Here is a 22,582-nt window from a genome sequence, read left to right on the forward strand (position 1 = left end):
AATTTAGTAAAATAAAGTAATTTAAAGTAAAGCAAGTTACAGTATCTGAGCTTGGAGGCACAAGAAAAACACTTACCTGTCACTGCAGGTAAAACAAAGAATAAAAAGCAGCATTTTCTTTCCCCCTCGGCACTGAATTCTCTCTTGCACCAAATTCCAGACTTTAACATTCTGTTTATGATGCTTTCTGTTTCCCGATCACTCTGTGCTTTACATTCCCTACATTTGTCTCTCTTTATCTCTCTGTGTCTCATGTATATATATTACCTTAATATCCCAGCCTCGATTATACTTACCGTGTCATCATCTTTGAACAATGCATCCAGGAAGAATATTTCTAATACAAAGAGCTTGGCCCGCAATATGCGGTTGTAATGACAGCGAAACTGTCGGCAGTCACCATTATTGTGTAAAACTGAGAGCAACTTCTGGCATATGCACATGCACAGTTAAGTGTGGAAATACAGAAGTTGCTGTCAGTGATACCCTGCTTCACCACAGGGTGTGCTGTTGCAGTTTTCACTGATGCAGTCAGCACAAAATCATCTTTGCCTGAAACCTCAACTTTTTACACACTATTGTCACTCTAAAAAACCGTTGAAAAAGTTAAACCTTGTTGAATGAGATGTAACTCATTTTTTAACAATGCAGTAAGCCATAATTAGTCCTGAACAACCTCGCTGGCCCTAAAAACCTAATTTAGAAGTCTGGAGTGTCATTCCCTCCATTCTGCGATAAATTCCATAGATTATTAAAATAATTTGTTTTGAAGTTTGAGATTTCAGGTCCTACCTTAATCCCATGTATATGTCGCAATCTTTATTTCATTCTCTGTAAAATGATTAAGAAGTGAATGATGATCAGTGCTTTTTACTTCCTGGTTTTCAATCTGATTGGCTGTTCAGCCTGCTTGATGATTTCACTGTTTCTGGATGCCAGAGATGGCACCACAATGAAATTGGCATTGGAATATTGGAAATAGATGCCACAGAGCTTGCTAAATCTTTGTGGGCAATTTACTGCAAGGTCACTGGCGAGCGCCGTTCCTTCGCAGTTGACCATAAAATCCGGACCATTATGTCAACATTTATCATTCTAAAACAGTCTGTCAACATTTTCCTGTCACACTGTAGTGATATTCATCCACAAATAAGCGATGCTGCTGTAGTACCTCCTCCCTCCCCCCCAACCCCCACCCTTTCCCCACACATCTCCGAGCCATTCTGTTTCCTGTAAGTCTCTGCCTCAAAATGGTTTATTTCTGGCCTGTCTATTTGCTCCCTGCTCTATCTTCCCAACTCAGACCTGTTCTGGGCTCTTCACTGTCTTGTGTGCTGCTGGATTCCGGCACTGACCCTACAGTAGTCTGTCGGACCTGCTGAAGTCTCTGTTGCCCTCCTCTCTGCCAAAATATCTCTCAGCTCCCTGTGTCACTCACATCTGCAATCTCTTGTATGAATGGTCCAGCTGCTGTCTTGGCCCTGGCCACAGCCCCATTGAGTCCTCTCTGGTCTGCTGGCATTATTTCTTCTGTTGCTTCATGGACTCTTCTGCCCTGGTGTTTTACAATTTTCCTTTGCTGCTTCATGCCCTCCCCATTGCATCACCCTATTCTGCACTGTCCCACTGCTCCCTCAGGCCATTCACCCCTCAAGCTTTCTGGCTCACATGTTCACTTCCAGTTCCCCACCTAATTAACACCAATGCAGTTCACCCCGGTCCCAGCAAGCTCCTCCTCCTTACTGATTTGACAGCAGGGAACAGGTAACTTTATTTTTCCTTAAGTATTTATAGTACCTTAAGTGCTTTAAAGACAGAAATTGCCAGGTTCCAGTCTTAAACTGGCAAAAGAAAAAGAGCTTGTCAGGAAATATTGGGGTTCACATTAGGCTGCTGGAAGTGGAGAAAGAGGACAGGAGAGGGGTGTTTCGATGAAGTTTCACTTGTATAAGGCGGTGGAGCTTTGTGATCAGACTAATAGAGGAAAAGGATGGGTCTGAAGGGGATACGGAGCTGAAGATAAGGGGCAGGGAAAGGCATGTGGATTGAGGAGATATGGGGAATGTGAGCTGATTGAGTAAAGGAATGGTGGCTTGTGAGGAGAGGATCCTGGACCTGACTGAGAAGATGGGGAAGGAGAGATGGGCAAAGAGTATGTTAGAGATTAAGATTGAGGTATAGTTAATCCATTTTATGTGGAAAAACCATTTGTAATAGTTCCATTTTATATTAGCATTGGATTGTTCTAATCTCACGGATACATCTATATGTTCTTGCTGTTCGCATAAATTGATAAGGTAGGTTGTTCCTGAGACCCATACTATGGAGCCTTTGTGAGTCTTGAAATGCTGAGCTAATAATACCTAAGGTACAACCAAGAGTGAGTCATGGAGGTGATGTAATGTCATTTTAGCTGAGCTTAAAAGCAAGACCATTGTGTTGAGGGGTTGGGAAATGAAGGAGGGAGACATCTGGAGGGCTGAACTCACCTGCATGAACCATCCTTTGTAACCTCGATGCTGGTTGTGAGTACATATGTAACATCAGATCTTTAATAAACCTTCACACATTTGACTGCATGTTGAATTTATCATTGATATAAAGGCACAGGACTGCAGTCTTTGTCTACATTATTACAAAACTTGCATTCCAAACATAAATGGTGAGGGGAGGAAGGGATGGAAGAATGTGTGGAGATAATGCCAAGGAAAATGGGTTGCGAGCTTGATGCAATGGAGAATGGTAGGAGAGGTGAGTCAGAAGGGCAAGTGGAGAGCAACAGGAAAGGATAAAGTGGTTGGGCCCATGAAAGGAGCCACCAAACCACATCCATTCCAGAAAATGGAACCTGCATTGAGTCATTTGCAGCACAGCAGGAGGCCATTCGGCCAATCGAGTCCATGCCTGCTCTCCACAGCACGATCTAGTCAGTCCCAATCTCCCACTCGATCCCTGTAGCCCTGCAAGTCTACTTCCTTCAAGTGCCATCCAATTTCCTTTTGAAGTCATTGATTGTTTCCACTTCCACCACCCTTATGGGCAGTGTGTTCCAGGTCATTACCACCTGTTGCATTAAAAAAAAGTTCTTCCTCATATTCCCCTTGCATCTCTTGCCTAAAATCTGCAATCTGTATCCCTAGTCTTTGTATCATTAGTTAAAGGGAACAGTTTTTCCTTATGACTCTTCACTTGCCATCCCACTTTCTTGACAGAAAACAGATGTTCCTGCAATCAGTTACAAGGCATTAAGTCAATGAAATGCTTCTAATGATTGCAACTTCCCAAGTATTGTCGGATATCCGAGTCTTCTCATTTCCATTTTCAAAAACACTTTGATCAGTGCTGTACACTTTGGGACACGAGCAGAAACCCATGGCTTTGCTCAACGGTCTCCATATTAACCTTCAGAGGGAAAACACATTTATTTATTAGAGTTTATTAGACAGCTTATGTTACAAGAGGGTGAGTAGAGTTTGTTAGATCCCCAGGTGTGTCCTCCAATAATGTATCATCTGAAAAAAAAACCCAGGACATTTCAAAAATGCATCAAACAAATATTCCACATCTTTAGATGAGGAACTGAAATAAATTAGTGTCAATAAAGAGGTAGTACTCGAAAAATTAATTGGATTGAAAGTTGATAAATCCCCTGGACCAGATGAGCTACATCCCAGAGTATTGAAGGAGGTGGCTGTAGAGATAGTGGATGCATTGGTGGTTATCTTTCAACATTCTATAGATTCTGAAAGGATTCCTGCAGACTGGAAAGTAGCAAATGTAACGTCACTATTTCAGAAGGGCGTGAGAGAGAAAACGGAGAATTATTGACCTGTTAGTTTGACGTCAGTAGTAGGGAAAATGGCAGAATATTATAAAGGATGTGATAACTGGACACTTAGAAAATAATATGATTGGGCAGAGTTAACATGGATTTGTGAAAGGGAAATCATGTTTGACAAATCTGTTGGGAATTTTTTGAGGATGTTACTTGTAGCATAGATAAAGGAGAACCAGATGTGGTATATTTGGATTTTCAGAAGGCTTTTGATAAGGTCCCACACAGGAGGTTAGTAAATAAAATTAGAGCACATGGGATTGGGGTAATATACTGCGATGGATTGAGAATTGGTTAACAGACAGAAAGCAGAGAATAGGAATGAACAGGTCATTCTCAGGCTGGTACTGCAAGGATCAGTGCATGGGCCACAGCTGTTCACAGTCTGTATAAATGACTTGGATATGGGGACCAATTGTAACATTTCCAAATTTGTTGATGACACAAAACCAGAAGGGAATGTAAATTGTGCGGAGAAAGCAAGGAAACTTCAAGGGGATTTGGACAGGCTAAGTGAATGGGCAAGAACATGGCAGATGGAATATAATGTGAATAAGTGTGAAGTGATCCACTTTGGTAGAAAAAACAGAAAGGCAGAGTATTTCTTAAATGGTGAGAGGTTGTGAAGTGTTGATGTCCAAAGAGCCCTCGGTGTCCTTGTTCATGAGTCACTAAAATCTAGTATGCAGGTGCAGCAAGCAATTAAGGCAGATAGTATGTTGGCCTTCATTGCAGGGGAATTCGAGTACAGGAGTAAAGATGTCTTGCTGCAATTGTATAAAACCTTGGTGAGACCATATCTGGAGTATTGTGTACAGTTTTGGTCACCTTATACTTGCCATATTGGGAGTGCAATAGAGGTTCACCAGACTAATCCCTGGGATGGCAGGATTGTCTTTTGAGGAAAGATTGAGGAAACTGGGCCTGTATTCTCTAGAGTTTCGAAGAATGAGAGGTGATCTCATTGAAACTTACAAATTTCTTACAGGGTGGACGTGGATAGGATGTTTCCTCTGGCTGGTGAGTTTAAAACAAGGGGACACAGTCTCAGAATAAGGGGTAGGTGATTTAAGACTGAGATAAGGAGGAATTTCTTTACTCAGAGATTAGTGAATTTGTGGAATTCTGTACTCCAGGAGGCTGTGGAAGCTCAATCATTGAGCATGTTAAAGACAGAAATCGATGGATTTCTGGATATTAATGACATCAAAGGATATGGGGATAGTGGTGAAAAATGGCAGAGAGGTAGCTGATCAGCCATGATCTGTTTGAATGGCAGACCAGGCTCAATGGGCCGAATGGCCTACTCCTGTTCCTAATTTCCTATGATCTGTCCTTACATTACCAGCCAATACTTCTTAATCGATGAGGATACGTAATAGAATGAGTGACAGTGGACAACTTTAGTCTTATTCCTCGTGCCAGAGACTTCGGCACCTTTTCATGGATTGTGAGCTGCTATACACATCCTGGGCAAAATCTAAGACTTGGCCATCTACTTCCATAGGTGCTTTATGAGCGACGCATGAGGCAGTTGGTTGAAAGCCTTGGAAAACAATTAAAGTGGCATTACAAGATTCTGTGATGTCTTTAATAAAATCACAGCCCGCCCTGCCCCCCCCCCCCACCCCCACCTAGGCAATGCTCACAAGAACAAAGTTCAATGTTACTCTTTTTGATTACGCTGTGACCCTGCAACACATCCGATATGCATGCTGAAATAATTTGCAGTGCTATTTATAGCCACAAGATTCCTGCCTTGTTTTTGATCTCACTGGGAGCATGCTCTTGGATAGAAACTACAATTCTGTTCTAGAACACTGTAGCTATGCATGTACATGAATCAAATAAAATCCTATTAACCATCTTGATGGACAGCCGCAAATGAATCAGGTTCTGGACGTTACAGACGTACCTGTTGAACTCAGCGAGCCTCTATACATCTTTCCTGCAATCATTGTTTGGCCAGATATTATTTTAACTCAATGATCAAATAGTGCAGGAATTTTAAGGAATATGTTCTGAAATATAATGAATTGCCAAAGAATATTCCATGAACATTTTTTTTTAATTTTATAGGTATTGCTTTTTTTTATTAGTCTATAGAAAAACTTTGATGTGGTGAACTTAGAAGAGACAATGGGTCTGGCATTGTAACTTGGACTGAGTTGGTCACTGCTGAGTCAGGATGAGCATAAATTTAGGAGATTTCAGTTTTTGTTTACTTTTTTTCACTAAAGAAAGGTGTGAGAGATGAGTGTCCCTCCATATATTATCTCTCTTGGCAAGGACTCAATGGGATGAATGGCCTCCGTCTGTGCCGTAAATGACTCTGACTGTTTCTCTCTCTCTCATGGAGAAGTTTCTGAACCAAGCAATGTGAGCGAGCTGTATTAACCTGTACACTTCAAGTTGAAAACCCCTTGGGCTAACAACTATCTTCACTAATGTTAATCACACTCGGAAAGACCTGCATGTTTAGGCCTGCTGTTCTTCACTAAACTTGGCTATAATGGAAGCATAATCTCATGCCTTAATTCACTGTACTCATTAGAGTTTGAAAAATCTGATACACTTAAAAGATGTAGCCTTCCTTAATTGGCATTGCTGGCAGTACATTAGCTCACATTGCACTTCCTCTACTAGCAGGCTTATCAGTTTAATAATAAATCTCTAGAACAATAATATTGCTGCCCCCTTGCCAGGGCTGCAGTTTTCAGTGAGCAAATGCATTTTTCCTGCCCACCTGTAGTCTGATCCCACTTCACAGGCTGACCAGGGCACAGTGGCATCTGCCACTTCAACTGATCTGATATAAGTCTGTAATACCCAAGCTGGAGCAATGCTGGGCCTGTTAACTGGTTCTTTTAGAGTGAACTCCAGAGCGATAATTGTACAATATATCCTCTTTTTTAAAAAAAGGCAGAAGCATATAGAAGTAGAAAAAAGGAATAAGGTGCATAATATGAGTGTTGGACAGTACGGAGAAGGGAGTAGTTCCATATTAGCAGCGGACTGAGAAGAACTACAAGGAATGCAAAGACGGGATTACAATGCATGTATGTGCACACACAAAGTGTGGTGTTAAGGTGGTGAGCTACAAGCACAAATAGCATTGTGGGAATATGATGTAGTGGCAGTAATGGAAACAAGTCTTAAAAATGGTGAGGACTGGGCACTTCATATACAAGGATAAAAAGTTGTCAAAAAAGATAGAGAAGGAAAAAAGGGCGGTGGGGTGGCAGTATTGATTAGGGAAGACATTGTAGTGTTGGAAAAAAGGAATGTCCTTGAGGGGGCAAAGACAGAATCCATTTGGTTAGAATTGAGAAGCAAAAAGCTACTGGGGCTATCTTGTCAGTCTCCAAATAGTGAGAGAGAGATAGAGGAGCAAATCTGCAGGGAAATCACAGAGATGAACAACTACAGAGTGGTGAAGTAAAAACAAAAAGTGCTGGAAATACACAGCAGGTCTGGCAGCATCTGTGGAGAGAAGCAGAGATAACATTTCAGATCAGTGACCTTTCATCAGAACTGGCAAAGGTTAGAAATGTAATAGGTTTTAAGCAAATAAAGCAGGGCTGGGGGAAAAGAGAACAAAAGGGAAGGTGTGGAAAGGATAGAGGGTCAGAGAGATTAACTGACAAGGAGGTCATGGGTCAAAGGCAAAGTGTGTGCTAATGGGTGTGGTGAAAGACAAAGCATTAGTGTGGGGAGGGTGTTATCTGACAATAATGAACAGCCCTAGCCAAAAGCACAAACATGAAAAAAAACAGTGGGCAGGCACATGGTAAAAAAAAAATGAATGATGAAACAAACTAAAATGAAATGGTTGATAAAGCCCTCAACCGCATCCAGCCCATTTCCCTCATTTCTGCCCTCACCCCTTCACCTCAGTCCCACAACCGTGATAGGGTTCCCCTTGTCCTCTCTTTCCACCCCACCAGCCTCCACATCCAAAGGATCATCCTCTGCCATTTCCACCACTTCCAGCGTGATGCCACCACCAAACACATCTTCCCCTCCCGTCCCCTGTCAGTATTCTAAAGGGATCGTTCCTTCCGCAACACCCTGGTTCACTCCTCCATTACCCCCGACACCTCGTCCCATTCACAGTGCACCTTTCCCTGCAATCGCAGGAGGTGTAATACCTGCCCCTTTTACCTCCTCTCTCCTCACTATCCAAGGCCTCAAATACTCCTTTCATGTGAAGCAGCAATTTATTTGTTGTACTTTCAATTTAGTATACTGTATTCGCTGCTCACAATGTGGTCTCCTCTACATTGGTGAATCCAAACGCAGGAGGAACACCTCCACTCAGTCCAAAAACATGACCCCGAGCTTCCTGTCAGTTGCCATTTCAACACCCCCCCCCCCCTCCCCTCCCCCGCTCTCATGCCCACATCTCTGTCCTGGGCTTGCTGCAGTGTTCCAGTGAACATCAACACAAGCTCGAGGAACAGCGCCTCATTTACTGATTAGGCACACTACAGCCTACCGGTCTGAACATTGAGTTCAATAATTTCAGAGCATGACTGGCTGTTTTTTATTTTTTTTAAATTTTTATTTCATTTTAGTTTGTTTCATCGTTTTTTTTTACCATGTGCCTGCCCACTGTGCTTATCATGTTTGTACTTTTAGCTAGGGTTGTTCATTATTCTGACATTTAACACCCTCTCTGCACTAATGCTTTGTCTTTCACCACACCATTAGCACACTCTTTGCCTTTGCCCCATGACCTCCTTGTCAGTTAATCTCTCTGACCCTCTGTCTTATCAACACCTTCCCTTTTGTTCTCTTTTCCCACACCCCTGCTTCAATTGCTTAAAACCTATTGCATTTCTAACCTTTGCCAGTTCTGATGAAAGGTCTCTGACCTGAAACATTAACTCTGCTTCTCTCTCCACAGATGCTGCCAGACCTGCTGAGTATTTCCAGTGACCTTTGTTTTTATTTCGGATTTTCAACTTCTGGAGTATTTTGTTTTTATTACAGCGTGGTGATATTGCAGGACTTTAATTACCCAAATATCAATTGGGATAATTTTAAAGTAAAGGGAAAGGAAGGAGAGGAATTTCTGAAATGTGTTCAGGAGAACTTCCTTGATTAGTAAGTTCGCAGCCCAGCTAGAAAGGAGGCATTGCTCGATCTGGTGCTGGGAAATGAGGTGGACCAAGTGTCTTTGGGGTTGTATCTGGGTAAGAGTCATAGAGCTTTACAGCACAGAAACAGGCCCTTCAGCCCAACGCGTCTGCGCCGACCATCAAGCACCCGTCCAATCTAATCCCATTTTCCCGCACTTGGCCCGTAGCCTTGTATGCTATGGTGTTTCAAGTGCTCTTCTAAATACTTCTTAAATGTTGTGAGGGTTCCTGCCTCTACCACCTCTTCAGGCAGTGTATTCCAGATTCCAACCACCCTCTGGGTGAAAAGGTTTTTCCTCAACTTCCCTCTAAACCTCCTGCCCCTTACCTTAAATCCATACCCCCTGGTTTTTGACACCTCCGCTAAGGGAAAAAGTTCCTTCCTATCTATCCTATCAATGCCCCTCATAATTTTGTATCCCTCAATCAGGTCCCCTCTCAGCCTTCTCCGCTCCAAGGAAAACAGTCCCAGCCTATCCAGTCTCTCTTCATAACTGAAATGCTCCAGCCAAGGCAACATCCTGGTGAATCTCCTTTGCACCCTCTCCAGTGCAATCACATCCTTCCTATAGTGTGGTGACCAGAACTGTACACAGTACTCCAGCTGTGGCCTAACCAGCGTTTCATGCAGCTCTAACAAACTCCCCCTGCTCTTATATTCTATGCCTCGGCTAATAAAGGCAAGTATCCTGTATGCCTTCCTAACCACCTTATCTACCTGTGCTGCTGCCTTCAGTGATCTATGGACATGCACCCCAAGGTCCCTCTAACCCTCTGTACTCCCTAGGGTCCTACCATCCATTGTATGTTCCCTTGCCTTGTTAGTCCTCCCAAAGTGCGTCACCTCACACTTCTGAAGATTAAACTCCATCTACCACTGCTCTTCCCATCTTACCAGCCCATCTATATCGTCCTGTAATCTAAGGCTTTCTTCCTCACTGTTTACGACACCACCAATTTTCGTGTCGTCTGTGAACTTACTAATCATACCTACTATATTCACATCTAAATTATTAATGTACACTACAAACAGCACGGGTCCCTGCACCGATCCCTGCGGTACCCCACTGGTCACAGGCCTCCAATCGCTAAAACGACCCTCGGCCATCACCCTCTGCCTCCTTCCAGTAAGCCAATTTTGGATCCAATTTGCCAAATTACGCTGGATCCCATGGACTCTTATCTTCTTAACCAATCTCCCATGCGGGACCTTATCAAAAGCCTTAATGAAGTCCATGTAGACTACATCAGCTGCCTTACCCTCATCTACATATCTGGTCACCTTCTCAAAAAATTCAATCAAATTTGTTGGACATGATCTCCCCCTGACAAAGCCATGTTGACTATCCCTGATTAATCCCTGCCTCTCCAAGTGCAGATTAATCCTGTCTCTCAGAATTTTTCCAATAATTTCCCTACCACTGATGTTCGACTCACTGGCCTGTAATTACCTGGTTTATCCCTGCTACCCTTCTTGAATAATGGTACCAGTCCTCTGGTACATCTCCTGTGGCCAGAGAGGATTTGAACATTTGTGTCACTGATAATCATATCATAAGGTTTAGACTGGTAATGAAGAAAAACAAAGAACAATGTAAGTTAGAACGTCTAGATTGGAAGAGGGCTAATTTCAATGCGATAAGAAGAGATCTAGCCAGTGTAAAATGGTACCAAAGACTGACCGGACAAACTGTAACAGATGAATGGATTATCTTTAAGGAAGATATGCTTCAGGTACAGGCTAGGTACATTCCAACAAGTGTAAAAGGTAAGGGAACCAAAAACAGGGTTCCTTGGTTGACAAGGGAGATAGAGATTATGATGAAATAAAAAAGGTGTATGATGCATGTCAGGTGAATTCTTCAAGTGAGAACCAGGCCAAGTACAATAAGTTGAGAGGAGTGGTGAAAAGGAAAATTAGATTGGCAAAGAGAAAATTTGAGAATCAAATGACAGTCAACATAAAAGGGAACCCAAAAACCTTCTGCCGGCATGTAAATAGTAAGCGGGTAGTAAGAGATGGAGTGGGGCCTATTAGTGGCAAACAGGGTAATATATGCTTAGAGGTGCAGGGGCAGTCTAGAATATTTATTGAGTATTTTGTATTGGTATTTACTAAGAAGAATCTAACAAAATATCGGTAGAAGCGGAGAGAGTAGAGGGAACGGATCGGATAAAATTTGGGAGGCAGGAGGTACTGGAAAGGCTGGCTCTGCTTCGGGTAGATAAGTCACCTGGTCTGGATGGCTTGCATCCCAGGTTGCTAAAGGAAGTGGGGGTGGAAATAGCGGAAGGGATTGCCATAATCTTCCAATCTTCCCTAGATATGGAGGAAGTGCGAGAGAATTGGAGTGTAGCAAATGTTACATCCTTATTCAGAAAGGGTGTAAGGACAGTCCTAGCAACTGCAGGCCTGTCAGTTTAACATCAGTGGTGGTTAGGGTTTTAGAAACAATAATCAGGGGGAAAAAATCAACAGGCACTTGGAGACGTTTGTATTAATTTAAGGATAGCCAGCATGGATTTGTAAAAGGCAGATCATGCTTGACTAATAATTGAATTTTTTGATGAAATAACAGAGAAGGTTGATGAAGGGAATGCAGGCGATGTTGTCTGTGTGGATTTTAAGAAAGCGTTTGATAAAATATCACATAAAAGGCTGGTTAACAAAATTGAGGCTCATGAAATAGGAGGTCCACTTGGATAAAAAGATTGGCTTAAGAACCAAACAGAAAAGAGCGAGTCATGATAAATGGTTGTTTTACAGACTGGAGGATGGTAGACAGTGGTGTTCCCCTAAGGGTCAGTGCTAGGACCACTACCTTTGTTGCTTGGATCTTGGAATACAGAGTAGAATTTTTAAATTTGTCAATGATACCAAACTTGGAAGTATGGAAAACAGTGAGGATGATACAAATGGACTGCAACAGGGCAGATAGGCTAGCAGAATGGGCAGACTAGTGGCAGATGAAATTTAATAGACAAGTGTGAATTGATGCATTTTGGCAGAAGGAATAGGGTGCGGCAATATAGACTTAATGGCACAGTGCTGAAGAGTGCAGGAACAGAGGGACATGGGAGTCCATGTGCATTAATCTTTGAATGTGGCAGGACATATTGAGAGAGTGGTTAGCAAAGCATCTGGGATCTTGGGCTTTGTAAATAGAGGCATTGAATACAAAACAGGGAAGTTATGCTGAACCTTTATAAAGCTGCAGTTAGGCCCCGGCTAGAGTGTCCAGTTCTGGTCACCACATTATAGGAAGGATGCGAGAGTCCTTGAGAGAGTTCAGAGGAGATTTTCCAGAATGGTTCTAGCGGTGGGTGATTTTAGTAACAAGATTAGGTTGGAAAGGTTGAGGTTGATCTCCTTGGAACAAAGGAGATTGAGGGGAGATTTGCTAGAGGTGTACAAGATTATGACAGGCTTAAGTAAGTTAGACAAGGAAAAACTGTTTCCATTAACTGATGGTACTAGGACTAGGGGACACAGATTGAAAGTTTTGTGCAAGAGATGCAGGGGGAATGTGAGGCAGAACGTTTTTATGCAATGAGTGCTAATGACCTAAAACTTGTTGCCCACGAGGGTGGTGGAAGCAGAGGCAATCTATGATTTCAAAAAAAAGTTGGATGGGCATTTGGAGGAAACAAACTTTGCAGGGCTGTGGGGATCGAGTGGGGGAGTAGGACTGACTGGATTGCTTTGCAGAGAGCTGCATCAACTCATGGACTGAATTGCCTCCTCCTGTGCTGTAAATGACTCTGTGACTGTATGCCATTTCTTTTAATCCTTCTCTTTGTGTTGCTTTTGGGGCTAGGTTGATGGTAAAGAAAGACTGTTGGGGGAGAAGAGGCAGTGTTCAGCCATAATATAGATTAATTGTTGTGACAGTCTGCTTCTGAGTCATGAAGAATAGCAAATGGCATTTATATTGCACTTTCAAATTAGAAAAAAGACACTTAAGAAGTGTAATCAGCCAAAAAAGGGGTTGCCAGAAGGGTGTTAAAAAGCTTGGTCAAAGAGTTTAGTTTCATGGAGGGTCTTAAAAGAGGAGAGGGAGATGGCAAGAAGGAGATGTTACGGACAGGTCGAAAATGGTGTGGGTGGCTTCCACTTTTCACCTCTCAACTTACTGCAGATATTGTTTTTAAAAACTAGTGTTTTTAGTCCCTGAGTGCTTAAGGGTCAAATAAACAGATAAACGACAGTATTATGCCCTGCAATGACATAACATGTATTCCTAATTTTTAAGATACGAACTTTACTCAATGTGGATTCTTTGAAATTGATTTTTCTTTTTTTTAAAAAAGTGGACAATATGCTGCAAAGATGCCTACCAAAGGTCAGATGACCTAGCCTGTGTATTCAAAAACTGCCTCACTGTCTTGAAAGGAGAAAAGGATACATGTCAGACTAAGAGGTGTCAACTATATCCATCTTGAAACCATCAAGAGACATTCTTGAATTGAATGGTTTTTTTCTGAGACAAAGAAGGTGTGAAGTAGCCACATCCTAACAGAATGGCACCCACCCAGACATCAATAGATAGCCATGGATTCCACATCCTGGTCCATTGTGTGGTCACACCAGGGGAGAAGGCTTTGTGTCAACTAATAGAAACTCTAATGTGATGGATTTTGATCTTAAAAGATAGCCCTCTGGAGAGAGAGGCGAGATCACAACGTCACAGAAAGTGGTTCAGCGATAGGCCACCTCCAGTCTGAAGTCTTAACGACCAGAAATCTACAACACCTCAACAAGTTCAAGACAACGAACACCCAGGCCTGCACCTTTAAAAGAAACTGTGCTTATGAGAAGATTCAACACTTTTACCATAAACCACAAACACCTACTTCACTTTGAACTACATCCTACCCTTTTCTCTCTATCTATCTATTCTTGGGTATGTGTGGATGAGTGTGGGTATGTATGGATGAGTGTGTATATGTGCGTGAGTGAGTGAGGTTGCAACCATTTCAAGAGTCATGTAAAAAAGTTATCTTTTGTTTAACCTACAAGAAGAGCTGTAGTTTTTCTGTTTATTTGACCTTAAAAAAACACTCTGGGTCTAGCACATCATTTGAAACAAAACATGACTGCGGTCATTTGGGAGGTGAACAGTGCGAACCACCCACACGCCTTACCACCTGTCCGTAACAGACAGGATATCTCGTAGGTTTACAAAAAGATAACTATCTATTAAAGAATACCAGAAAATGTTCGTAACCTCACCCACTCATGCATTCACACGCATGCGCACAAGAAAATATAGAGAGTAGAGGGTAGCATGCAATTGGAGTCTGATTGTTAAGAGTGTTCACTTTGAAACCTTCTTGGTTTTCCAGATGGAATTTTTAACAGCCTTGCAGGCCTGAATATGCTTGTCCTAGAATTGATGAAGTGTCACAGACTCTTTTAGTTAAAACTCAGTTCAGAGTTGGTGGTGGAAGTCCTGGTTCAATTTCTCAGATAAGCTTTCAAGGTCACCTTGCAATCTCTCTGCCACAGTAGTTTAAAGATAGTCCTGGAAGGGCTCGTTGCTTAGCTGGATCAATCTCTCCGCTTCTCTGGCTGGAATGGTTTTCTGACTCAGTTTCTCTGAGAAATCTCTTTAAGAAAAATCTTTATCAGGCTTGGTTTCGGTCAGGAGACTTAAGACACCCATCCCTGGAGTGTTCACACAATGTTACAGGAAGTGGAGACTATTGATACATAATGGCATCTGAATGTGACCCATGTTGATAAACAGGTGTTATTTGACACCTATTGTCATGGCCTTAGCTTCTGAGTCAGTCTGTCTGCAAATGTGTTTGCTCGCCCAATTTTTGATGATAGAAGTCGTTAGCATGGAATGGGCTGTTTTACATGTCAGTGTGCCTCCTCAAGGCAATTCCAGATGTTAATTATGGGCCTGTCTTGAACAGACAAACGTGTTAATTGGCAGTACAGGAGAGGAATCACCTGACCTTTCCCTCCATGTTGCCGGGTATCAGTATCCATTTTCCTGCAGCTTAGTTCAACAGTTTAATTTTATTTCATAGTTCTTCCAGTTCTTTTCATGAACTTAGAGCATGGATCAGTACTTGGAGCTACGATGTTGTGGCCATTACGGAGACTTGGATATCACAAGGGCAGGAATGGATGTTGGATGTTCCGGGGTTTAGATGTTTCAAAAGGAATAGGGAGGGAGGTAAAAAAGGTGGGGGAGTGGCATTGCTAATCAGGGATAGTATCACAGCTGCAGAAAGGGAGGTCGTCGAGGAGGGTTTGTCTACTGAGTCATTATGGGTGGAAGTCAGAAACAGGAAAGGAGCAGTCACTTTGTTGGGAGTTTTCTATAGACCCCCCAATAGCAACAGAGACATGGAGGAACAGATTGGGAGGCAGATTTTGGAAAGAACGGAACAGGAGCAGACAGGATGGGAAAATATTTAATTGGGGGAGGGGGAATTACAATGCTATTAGGCAGGAACTGGGGAGCATTAATTGGGAACAGTTGTTCTCAGGGAAATGCACGACAGAAATGTGGAGGTTGTTTAGGGAGCACTTGCTGCGACTGCTGGATAGGATTGTCCCGATGAGGCAAGGAAGGGATGGTAGGGCGAAGGAACCTTGGATGACAAGAGATGTGGAACAGCTTGTCAAGAGGAAGAAGGAAGCTTACTTAAGGTTGAGGAAGCAAGGATCAGACAGGGCTCTAGAGGTTTACAAGGTAGCCAGGAAGGAACTGAAGACTGGACTTGGGAGAGCTAGAAGGGGACATGAAAAAGTCTTGGCGGGTAGGATTAAGGAAAATCCCAAGGCATTCTATACTTATGTGAGGAACAAGAGGATGGCCAGAGTGAGGGTAGGGCCGATCAGGGACAGTGGAGGGAACTTGTGCCTGGAGTCGGAGGAGGTAGGGGAGGTCCTAAATGAATACTTTGCTTCAGTATTCACTAGTGAGAGGGACCTGGTCGTTAGTGAAACAGGCTGATATGCTCGAACAGGTTGAGGTTAAGAGGGAGGATGTGCTGGAAATTTTGAATGATATGAGGACAGATAAGTCCCCGGAGCCAGACGGGATATACCCAAGGATATTACGGGAAGCGAGGGAAGAGATTGTCGCGCCTTTGGCGATGATCTTTGCGTCCTCACTGTCCACTGGAGTAGTACCAGATGATTGGAGGGTGGCAAATGTTGTTCCCTTGTTCAGGAAAGGGAATAGGGATAACCCTGGGAATTATAGACCAGTCAGTCTTACGTCGGTAGTGGGCAAATTATTGGAGAGGATTCTGAGAGACAGGATTTATGATTATTTGGAAAAGCATAGTTTGATTAGAGATAGTCAGCATGGCTTTGTGAGGGGCAGGTCATGCCTCACAAGCCTTATTGAATTCTTTGAGGATGTGACAAAACACATTGATGAAGGAAGAGCAGTGGATGTGGTGTATATGGATTTTAGCAAGGCGTTTGATAAGGTTCCCCATGGTAGGCTCATTCAGAAAGTAAGGAGGCATGTGATACAGGGAAAGTTGGCTGTCTGGATACAGAATTGGCTGGCCCATAGAAGACAGAGGGTGGTAGTAGATGGAAAGTACTCAGCATGGAGCTCGGTGACCAGTGGATCTGTTCTGGGACCTCTGCTCTTTGTGATTTTTATAAATGACTTGGATGAGGAAGTGGAAGGCTGGGTTAGCAAGTTTGCCAATGACACGAAGGTTGCTGGAGTTGTGGTTGTGGATAGTGTGGAAGGCTGTTGTAGGTTGCAATGGGACATTGACAGGATGCAGAGCTGGGCTGAGAAGTGGCAGATGGAGTTCAACCTGGAAAAGTGTGAAGTGATTCATTTTGGAAGGTCGAATTTGAATGCAGAATACAGGCTTAAAGACAGGATTCTTGGTAGTGTGGAGGAACAGAGGGATCTTGGGGTCCATGTCCATAGATCCCTTAAAGTTGCCATCCAAGTTGATAGGGTTGTTAAGAAGGCGTATGGTGTGTTGGCTTTCATTAACGGGGATTGAGTTTGAGAGCCGCGAGGTTATGCTGCAGCTCTATAAAGCCCTGGTTAGACCACACTTGGAATATTGTGTTCAGTTCTGGTCGTCTCATTATAGGAAGGATGTGGAAGCTTTAGACAGGGTGCAGAGGAGATTTACCAGGATGCTGCCTGGACTGGAGGGCATGTCTTACGAAGAAAGGTTGAGGGAGCGAGGGCTTTTCTCATTGGAACGAAGAAGGATGAGAGGTGACTTGATAGAGGGGTACAAGATGATGAGAGGCATAGATAGAGTGGATAGCCAGAGACTTTTTCCCAGGGCGGAAAGGGCTATCACCAGGGGGCATAATTTTAAGGTGATTGGAGGAAGGTTTCGGGGAGATGTCAGAGGTAGGTTCTTTACACAGAGAGTGGTGAGTGCGTGGAATGCACTGCCAGCGGTGGTAGTAGAAGCAGTTACATTAGGGACATTTAAGCGACTCTTGGATAGGTACATGGATGATAGCAGAATGACGGGTATGTAAGTAGTTTGATCTTTGAGTAGGTTAAAGGTTCGGCACAACATCGTGGGCCAAAGGGCCTGTACTGTGCTGTACTGTTCTATGTTCTATTTCATCACTGTTTGTGGGTGTGAGAGAGGAGTTTAGGGAGGGAATTCTAGGTTGTGGGAGGTAAAATAAATAAACACAAGGAGCATAGCTTTCCTGCTCCCCTCATCTCACAATCTGCACATCAGCCTAGTAACTGAGATTTCAGAAATTTGTGAAACATAACTCAGGTGCACAATGCTGTCGTGTACTGTTGACAGCTGCAGTCATCATTCATAAAGAATGTACAATGGAAAGTATAAAAGATACCTTTTAACATTTAAATGAGTAACTTGCACTGAGGACCTTGATATTTTTACAGGGATGCCTTGATTATGTTGAACGCAAAAGGTACCATGACATCACCCAGGACATCAGCCACTGCCCCTGTGCAACCCCTTGTGAAGACTACTCAAGCAACATCAAGTGCCCCTGCATACCCCAGACCCTCTTCACCACCAGTCTCCATTCCAGGACAGGCATTAGCTCCGGTAAGTTTCTCGGAATCAAAACTGATAAAATTGAAGAAAATATCTTCAGGAGGGACATCATTTGCCTTGTGTGAGAACTTGATCTGCTCTTCGCATTGGTACTGGAAAACGCTTACAAACCTTAATGATCATTTATGGGTATTAATATTAGTTATCCCAGTGGATAAAAGTAACAATCACCTTCACGTAGAAATAATGTACGTAAGCTCCACAGAGTATCTGTTATTTATGATGCCTTGCGGAAGTACATTTTTCCAAATTATTCTTCAAGGAATCTTATTGTGCATTAACTAGTTGTAATATTTCCCTACATTACAACAGTGACTACACAACAAAAATGTTTTGGAGTGTCCTGTGTTTATGGAAGACACTATTAAAACAAAATCACTTTCTCTCCCGTCTCACACCCTCCCACCCCCTCCCCACTCTCCCCTACCCCATCTCTCCCCTACCCCATCTCTCCAATCCCTCCCCTCGCGCCCCTCCCCCTCGCAATGTGCTTTGAAGGCCACCTTGTACAACCAGACAGCTCTTCTTAAAGGCAGGTGTATCTTAAAGGAAAGGAACACAAAAATATTGCTGCATTGTCAGAGGGATCCATAGACATAGTGCCAGTGGGTAGGAGGAGAGATGCCATGAATTCATGGGGGACAAGGAGACACTCGAGGGTGACTCTGAGAGGGAAGTGGCAGCAAGTGGCAAGAAGGTCAACTCGGGGAGTCTAGACCTGAGGACGGCAGCAGTTCAAGAAGGCAGCTCACCATCAAATTCTCAAGGGCAATTAGGGATGGACAATAATTGCTGGCATTGCCAGTGACGCCCATATCCCCTGAAAGAATCTATTTTTAAGTCTGATGGCCTCACATGGGTAGTCAGTGTCAGTGAATGCATCTTCACAAGGCATCTCCCACCCACCACAATACCATCCTCTCACCTTGCTCAATAAACCAAACCTCCATCATTCACTCATCAACATTCCCTGGTACTCAGGACTCACACCTAACCTCCAGATACTCCACCTCTCCCTCATACACCTACCAATGCTGCCAGCCTTACACCCACCTCTGGCTGCCTCCACATATCTGCAACTATTCAGCTGTGGCAAGCACATTTCCCAAGCACAATGCTACACAACCACTGGCATTTAGCCCTCTCTCTTTCAGGAAAGGTGGCACACAATAGAAGGAAGCAGAGTAGAACTGGCGAAGGGATAAGGACACCAGCATCTCCTAAGCCCTACAGGGGAGATGGTTCTGTGCCATATGGCAATGGCATATCCAACATCACTGAGAACATTGAAGATATCAGTATGTTTCTGCCTTATGCCCCTTCTCAATTTCCAGCACATCCTCATCCTGCTATGAATAAAGCTGTTGATGGTGTGACCATAGACCATTTGATTCCCAACCCACCCCACCTGCCACACCAATCTTCCACTTCTGAATTCCTGCCTGTGGACACCTGAGAGCTGCCACCTACCCAGCCACAGCAGTCCCAGGAGGAGGGAAAACAGCAACATAACAGCACTAATGAAAATGCCCCATCACTGATACTCTCAACCACCATTCAGATACTGGCACTGCACATATTTTGGAGGTTAGTATAGCATAGGGATCAGCAAGTGGTGAGTCTTCTGGGCACGAGTGGCTTGCACCCAGGCCAGGGGTAAAGGATGGTTCAATTGCTAGTTCACCAGATAGGAGAGCGCTGATGGACGTGCACACAGAAATGTTGGGTGCATTGGGAGGCCTGCCAGACAGCCTTTTGTCACTGTCAAAGAGCCTGGAGGAGTCCGGTTGTGGTCCAGAGCTTGCCATTTCCACAGCCTCTTCACCATCTCCCTGCCATGCTGGAGACCCAGAAATACTGCCACTGCTGCTCATAAACCTGTTGCAGCCTTTGTGTGGATAGGTCACCTATTCCTCTGCCCCCCACATGAGGATGTGGCAACAGTCAGGGCTGAACTTGATCAGCGCTCCGTGCTCTGCGGCGGCGCACTGTGAAGTAGCTGGCCTTCCGACTCGGAGGTGCCGTCGCACAGCCCCCGTGATATTATGTGCGGGGGCTCATTTAAATGGAGGGAGTGGAGCAGGCGCCCCCGATGACGTAGAGGAGGCAGCCGCTGCATCCCTGGCAACGGCGCCACCGCGCTGCTGATGGCGCAATTTTTAAAGGGCTTCAAGCCCTCAGGATATATTAACACATTTAAAGATGCCAGTGTGATTAAAAAATATTAATAAACATTTAATTTAACATTGCATCCCCTCTCCCAACCCCGCCCCCCACATTGAGTCCTGATCACATAAATTGACCTATTCCCCCAAATACACTTCTGGAAATTCCAAAATTCCCCCCTGCCGAACTTGAGTATCTTTTATCCTCAACCCCTTCCCACCATTCCCACAACTAATAAGAATAGTTTTCCCCACTCCCTCCTCCCACCCTGATAATTTTATTCCTCCCCCCACCCCACCAGTGTCTCGCCTCGGAAATTCCGAAGGCGCGCAGGTTGTAGCTGGTTGGCCGTAAAATTAGCGTGCTGTCGGCAGGTAAGTTCATTTGCATTCAATTATCCATGTTTTAATGAAGGCAAATGAAGGGGGGGCCTTCTCAGTGTCATGGGTCGTGGCAGGCCGCTCCTCCTAGCATTTTGCCAGCCTCCCCACCACGACCCGCGACGTCGAAGGGCTGATAAAATTCAGCCCTCTCTGATTAATCCAGGGACTCACCAAAACACCTCCAAAAACACTCCAGAGTATTTCCAGACAATTTGCTGAACAAAAAAATTCAAAAATATAGCTTACCTGCAATCAGGGTGCCTGGTCCTTTAACACAACTACATGACCCATCTTGCACCTTCACACATGTTTTTTCTTGATTAAATAACACAGATCTGCCTGGACATTGGTTGAACAAATTTGGAATCCTGGTGTCACATCAGTCGGTTGTGTTGTGCGATGTCAGGATAACATTGACTCAGAGCCGTCTTCAGCACGCAAGGAATGCACTTGCATGTGCCCTCAGCTGGCAAAACACCATGCAGGAAGCAGCCATGGGCACAGGGGACACTGGTTGAGCGCCACAAAGCCTATCGGTGCAGCGCAATCAATTCCACGTCCAACATGTTTTAACTCATGTTCTGCAATCTTAGTATGCAGGAAGTTAAGACAAGGAATTCAACAGAACAAGAGCAACTTGCATTTATATGGCACCTTTACATAGTAAAACCTTCCAAAGCACTTCACAGGACCGTTATCAAACAAAATGTTACACCAAACCACATGAAGAGATATTAGGGCAGGTAATGAAAAGCTTGGTCAAAGAGGTGGGTTTTAAGGAATGTCTTAAAGAAGGACAGAGAAATGCAGAGATTTAATGAGGGATTTCCAGAGGTTAGGCCGAGGCAGCAGAAAGTACAACCGCCAATCGTGTTGCAATTAAATTCAAGGACGCTCAAGAGACCAGAATTGGAGGAGGTCAGATATCTTGGACAGCTGTGGGACTACAGGAGGTTACAGAGATGATGCCAGGATCCCTTGGAGGAATTTGAAAACAAAGATGAAAATTGTAAAAAATCAAGGCATTACCTCATTAATGTAGGTCTACGAGCACAGGAGTGATGGGTGAACAGGACTTGATGCAAGTTTGGATACAGACAGCAGAGTTTTAGATTAACTTGGCTTTATGGAGGGTAGAATGTGGGAGGCAATGTGCTAGAATGATCAAGTCTTGAGGTAACGAAGGCATGGATGAGAATTTCAGCAGCAGGTGAGCTGAGACAGGGGTGGAATTGAGTGATGTTACAGAGGTGGAAATAGGCAATCTTATTGATGGCATGGATATGTGGCCGGTGGTCCATCTTGGGTCAAATACAACACCAAGGTTGCAAGCAGTCTTGTTCAGGTTCAGACAGTTGCCAGGGAGAGGAATAGCAATTGGGCCTGAAGACAATGACTTCAGTCTTCGCAATATTTGCTCACATACTGAGCAACTCTATATTCTGCTATTATTTTCATAGATTGGCCCATCCAGGTTATTTTTTTAAAGACGTTGCATTTTTATAGAATGGATATATTAGCTGGAAGTACTTCTATCAGTGACATATTAAAGTAGATACCCATCACACAGACCTCCTTTTTCTTCAAGATCATCAATGGTTTCTTGGCCTACATAGATTTTATATACACAGTTAAATACAGTTGGTCTGAAGTGCAATAATTCATCTTGAAGAAAATCCAGTTAAACCCACATATGCAGCTCTGATACAATCAAATCCTGATAAACATACTGCTATTTTTCTAGAAATGTTATGCTTGGAACAGGATTATATTTTGATCAGAATTCCTGTAACCTAGAGATAAAAAAATAACAAATTCATAAATCTGTTCACTGTAACCCATGGAATTACAGAACTAACATTCAGTCTAAACAAAAATGAAAATAATTCACCAAATCCTCAATTTTATATACTATAAAATGCATTGCTGTTATTATTTGAAATTGAATACTTGATTGTCAATATTTAGTTTAAAGGTAAATTTACATT

At 43.5% G+C, this 22,582-nt stretch overlaps 1 protein-coding gene across 3 annotated transcripts in view; it reads left to right on the forward strand.

Moving 5' to 3' along the window:
- pdhx (pyruvate dehydrogenase complex component X) overlaps nucleotides 1-22,582 on the forward strand; it is a 257,707-nt gene that overhangs the window by 143,219 nt on the left and 91,906 nt on the right. For all 3 annotated transcript variants that reach the window (XM_068045918.1, XM_068045917.1, XM_068045919.1), the window contains one exon: nucleotides 17,868-18,036. In XM_068045918.1, the coding sequence (XP_067902019.1) occupies nucleotides 17,868-18,036 (169 nt within the window). The remainder of the gene's footprint in view (nucleotides 1-17,867; nucleotides 18,037-22,582) is intronic.

The sequence above is a fragment of the Heterodontus francisci genome, chromosome 14, assembly GCF_036365525.1.
Source record: "Heterodontus francisci isolate sHetFra1 chromosome 14, sHetFra1.hap1, whole genome shotgun sequence".
Classification (NCBI taxonomy): Eukaryota; Metazoa; Chordata; class Chondrichthyes; order Heterodontiformes; family Heterodontidae; genus Heterodontus; species Heterodontus francisci.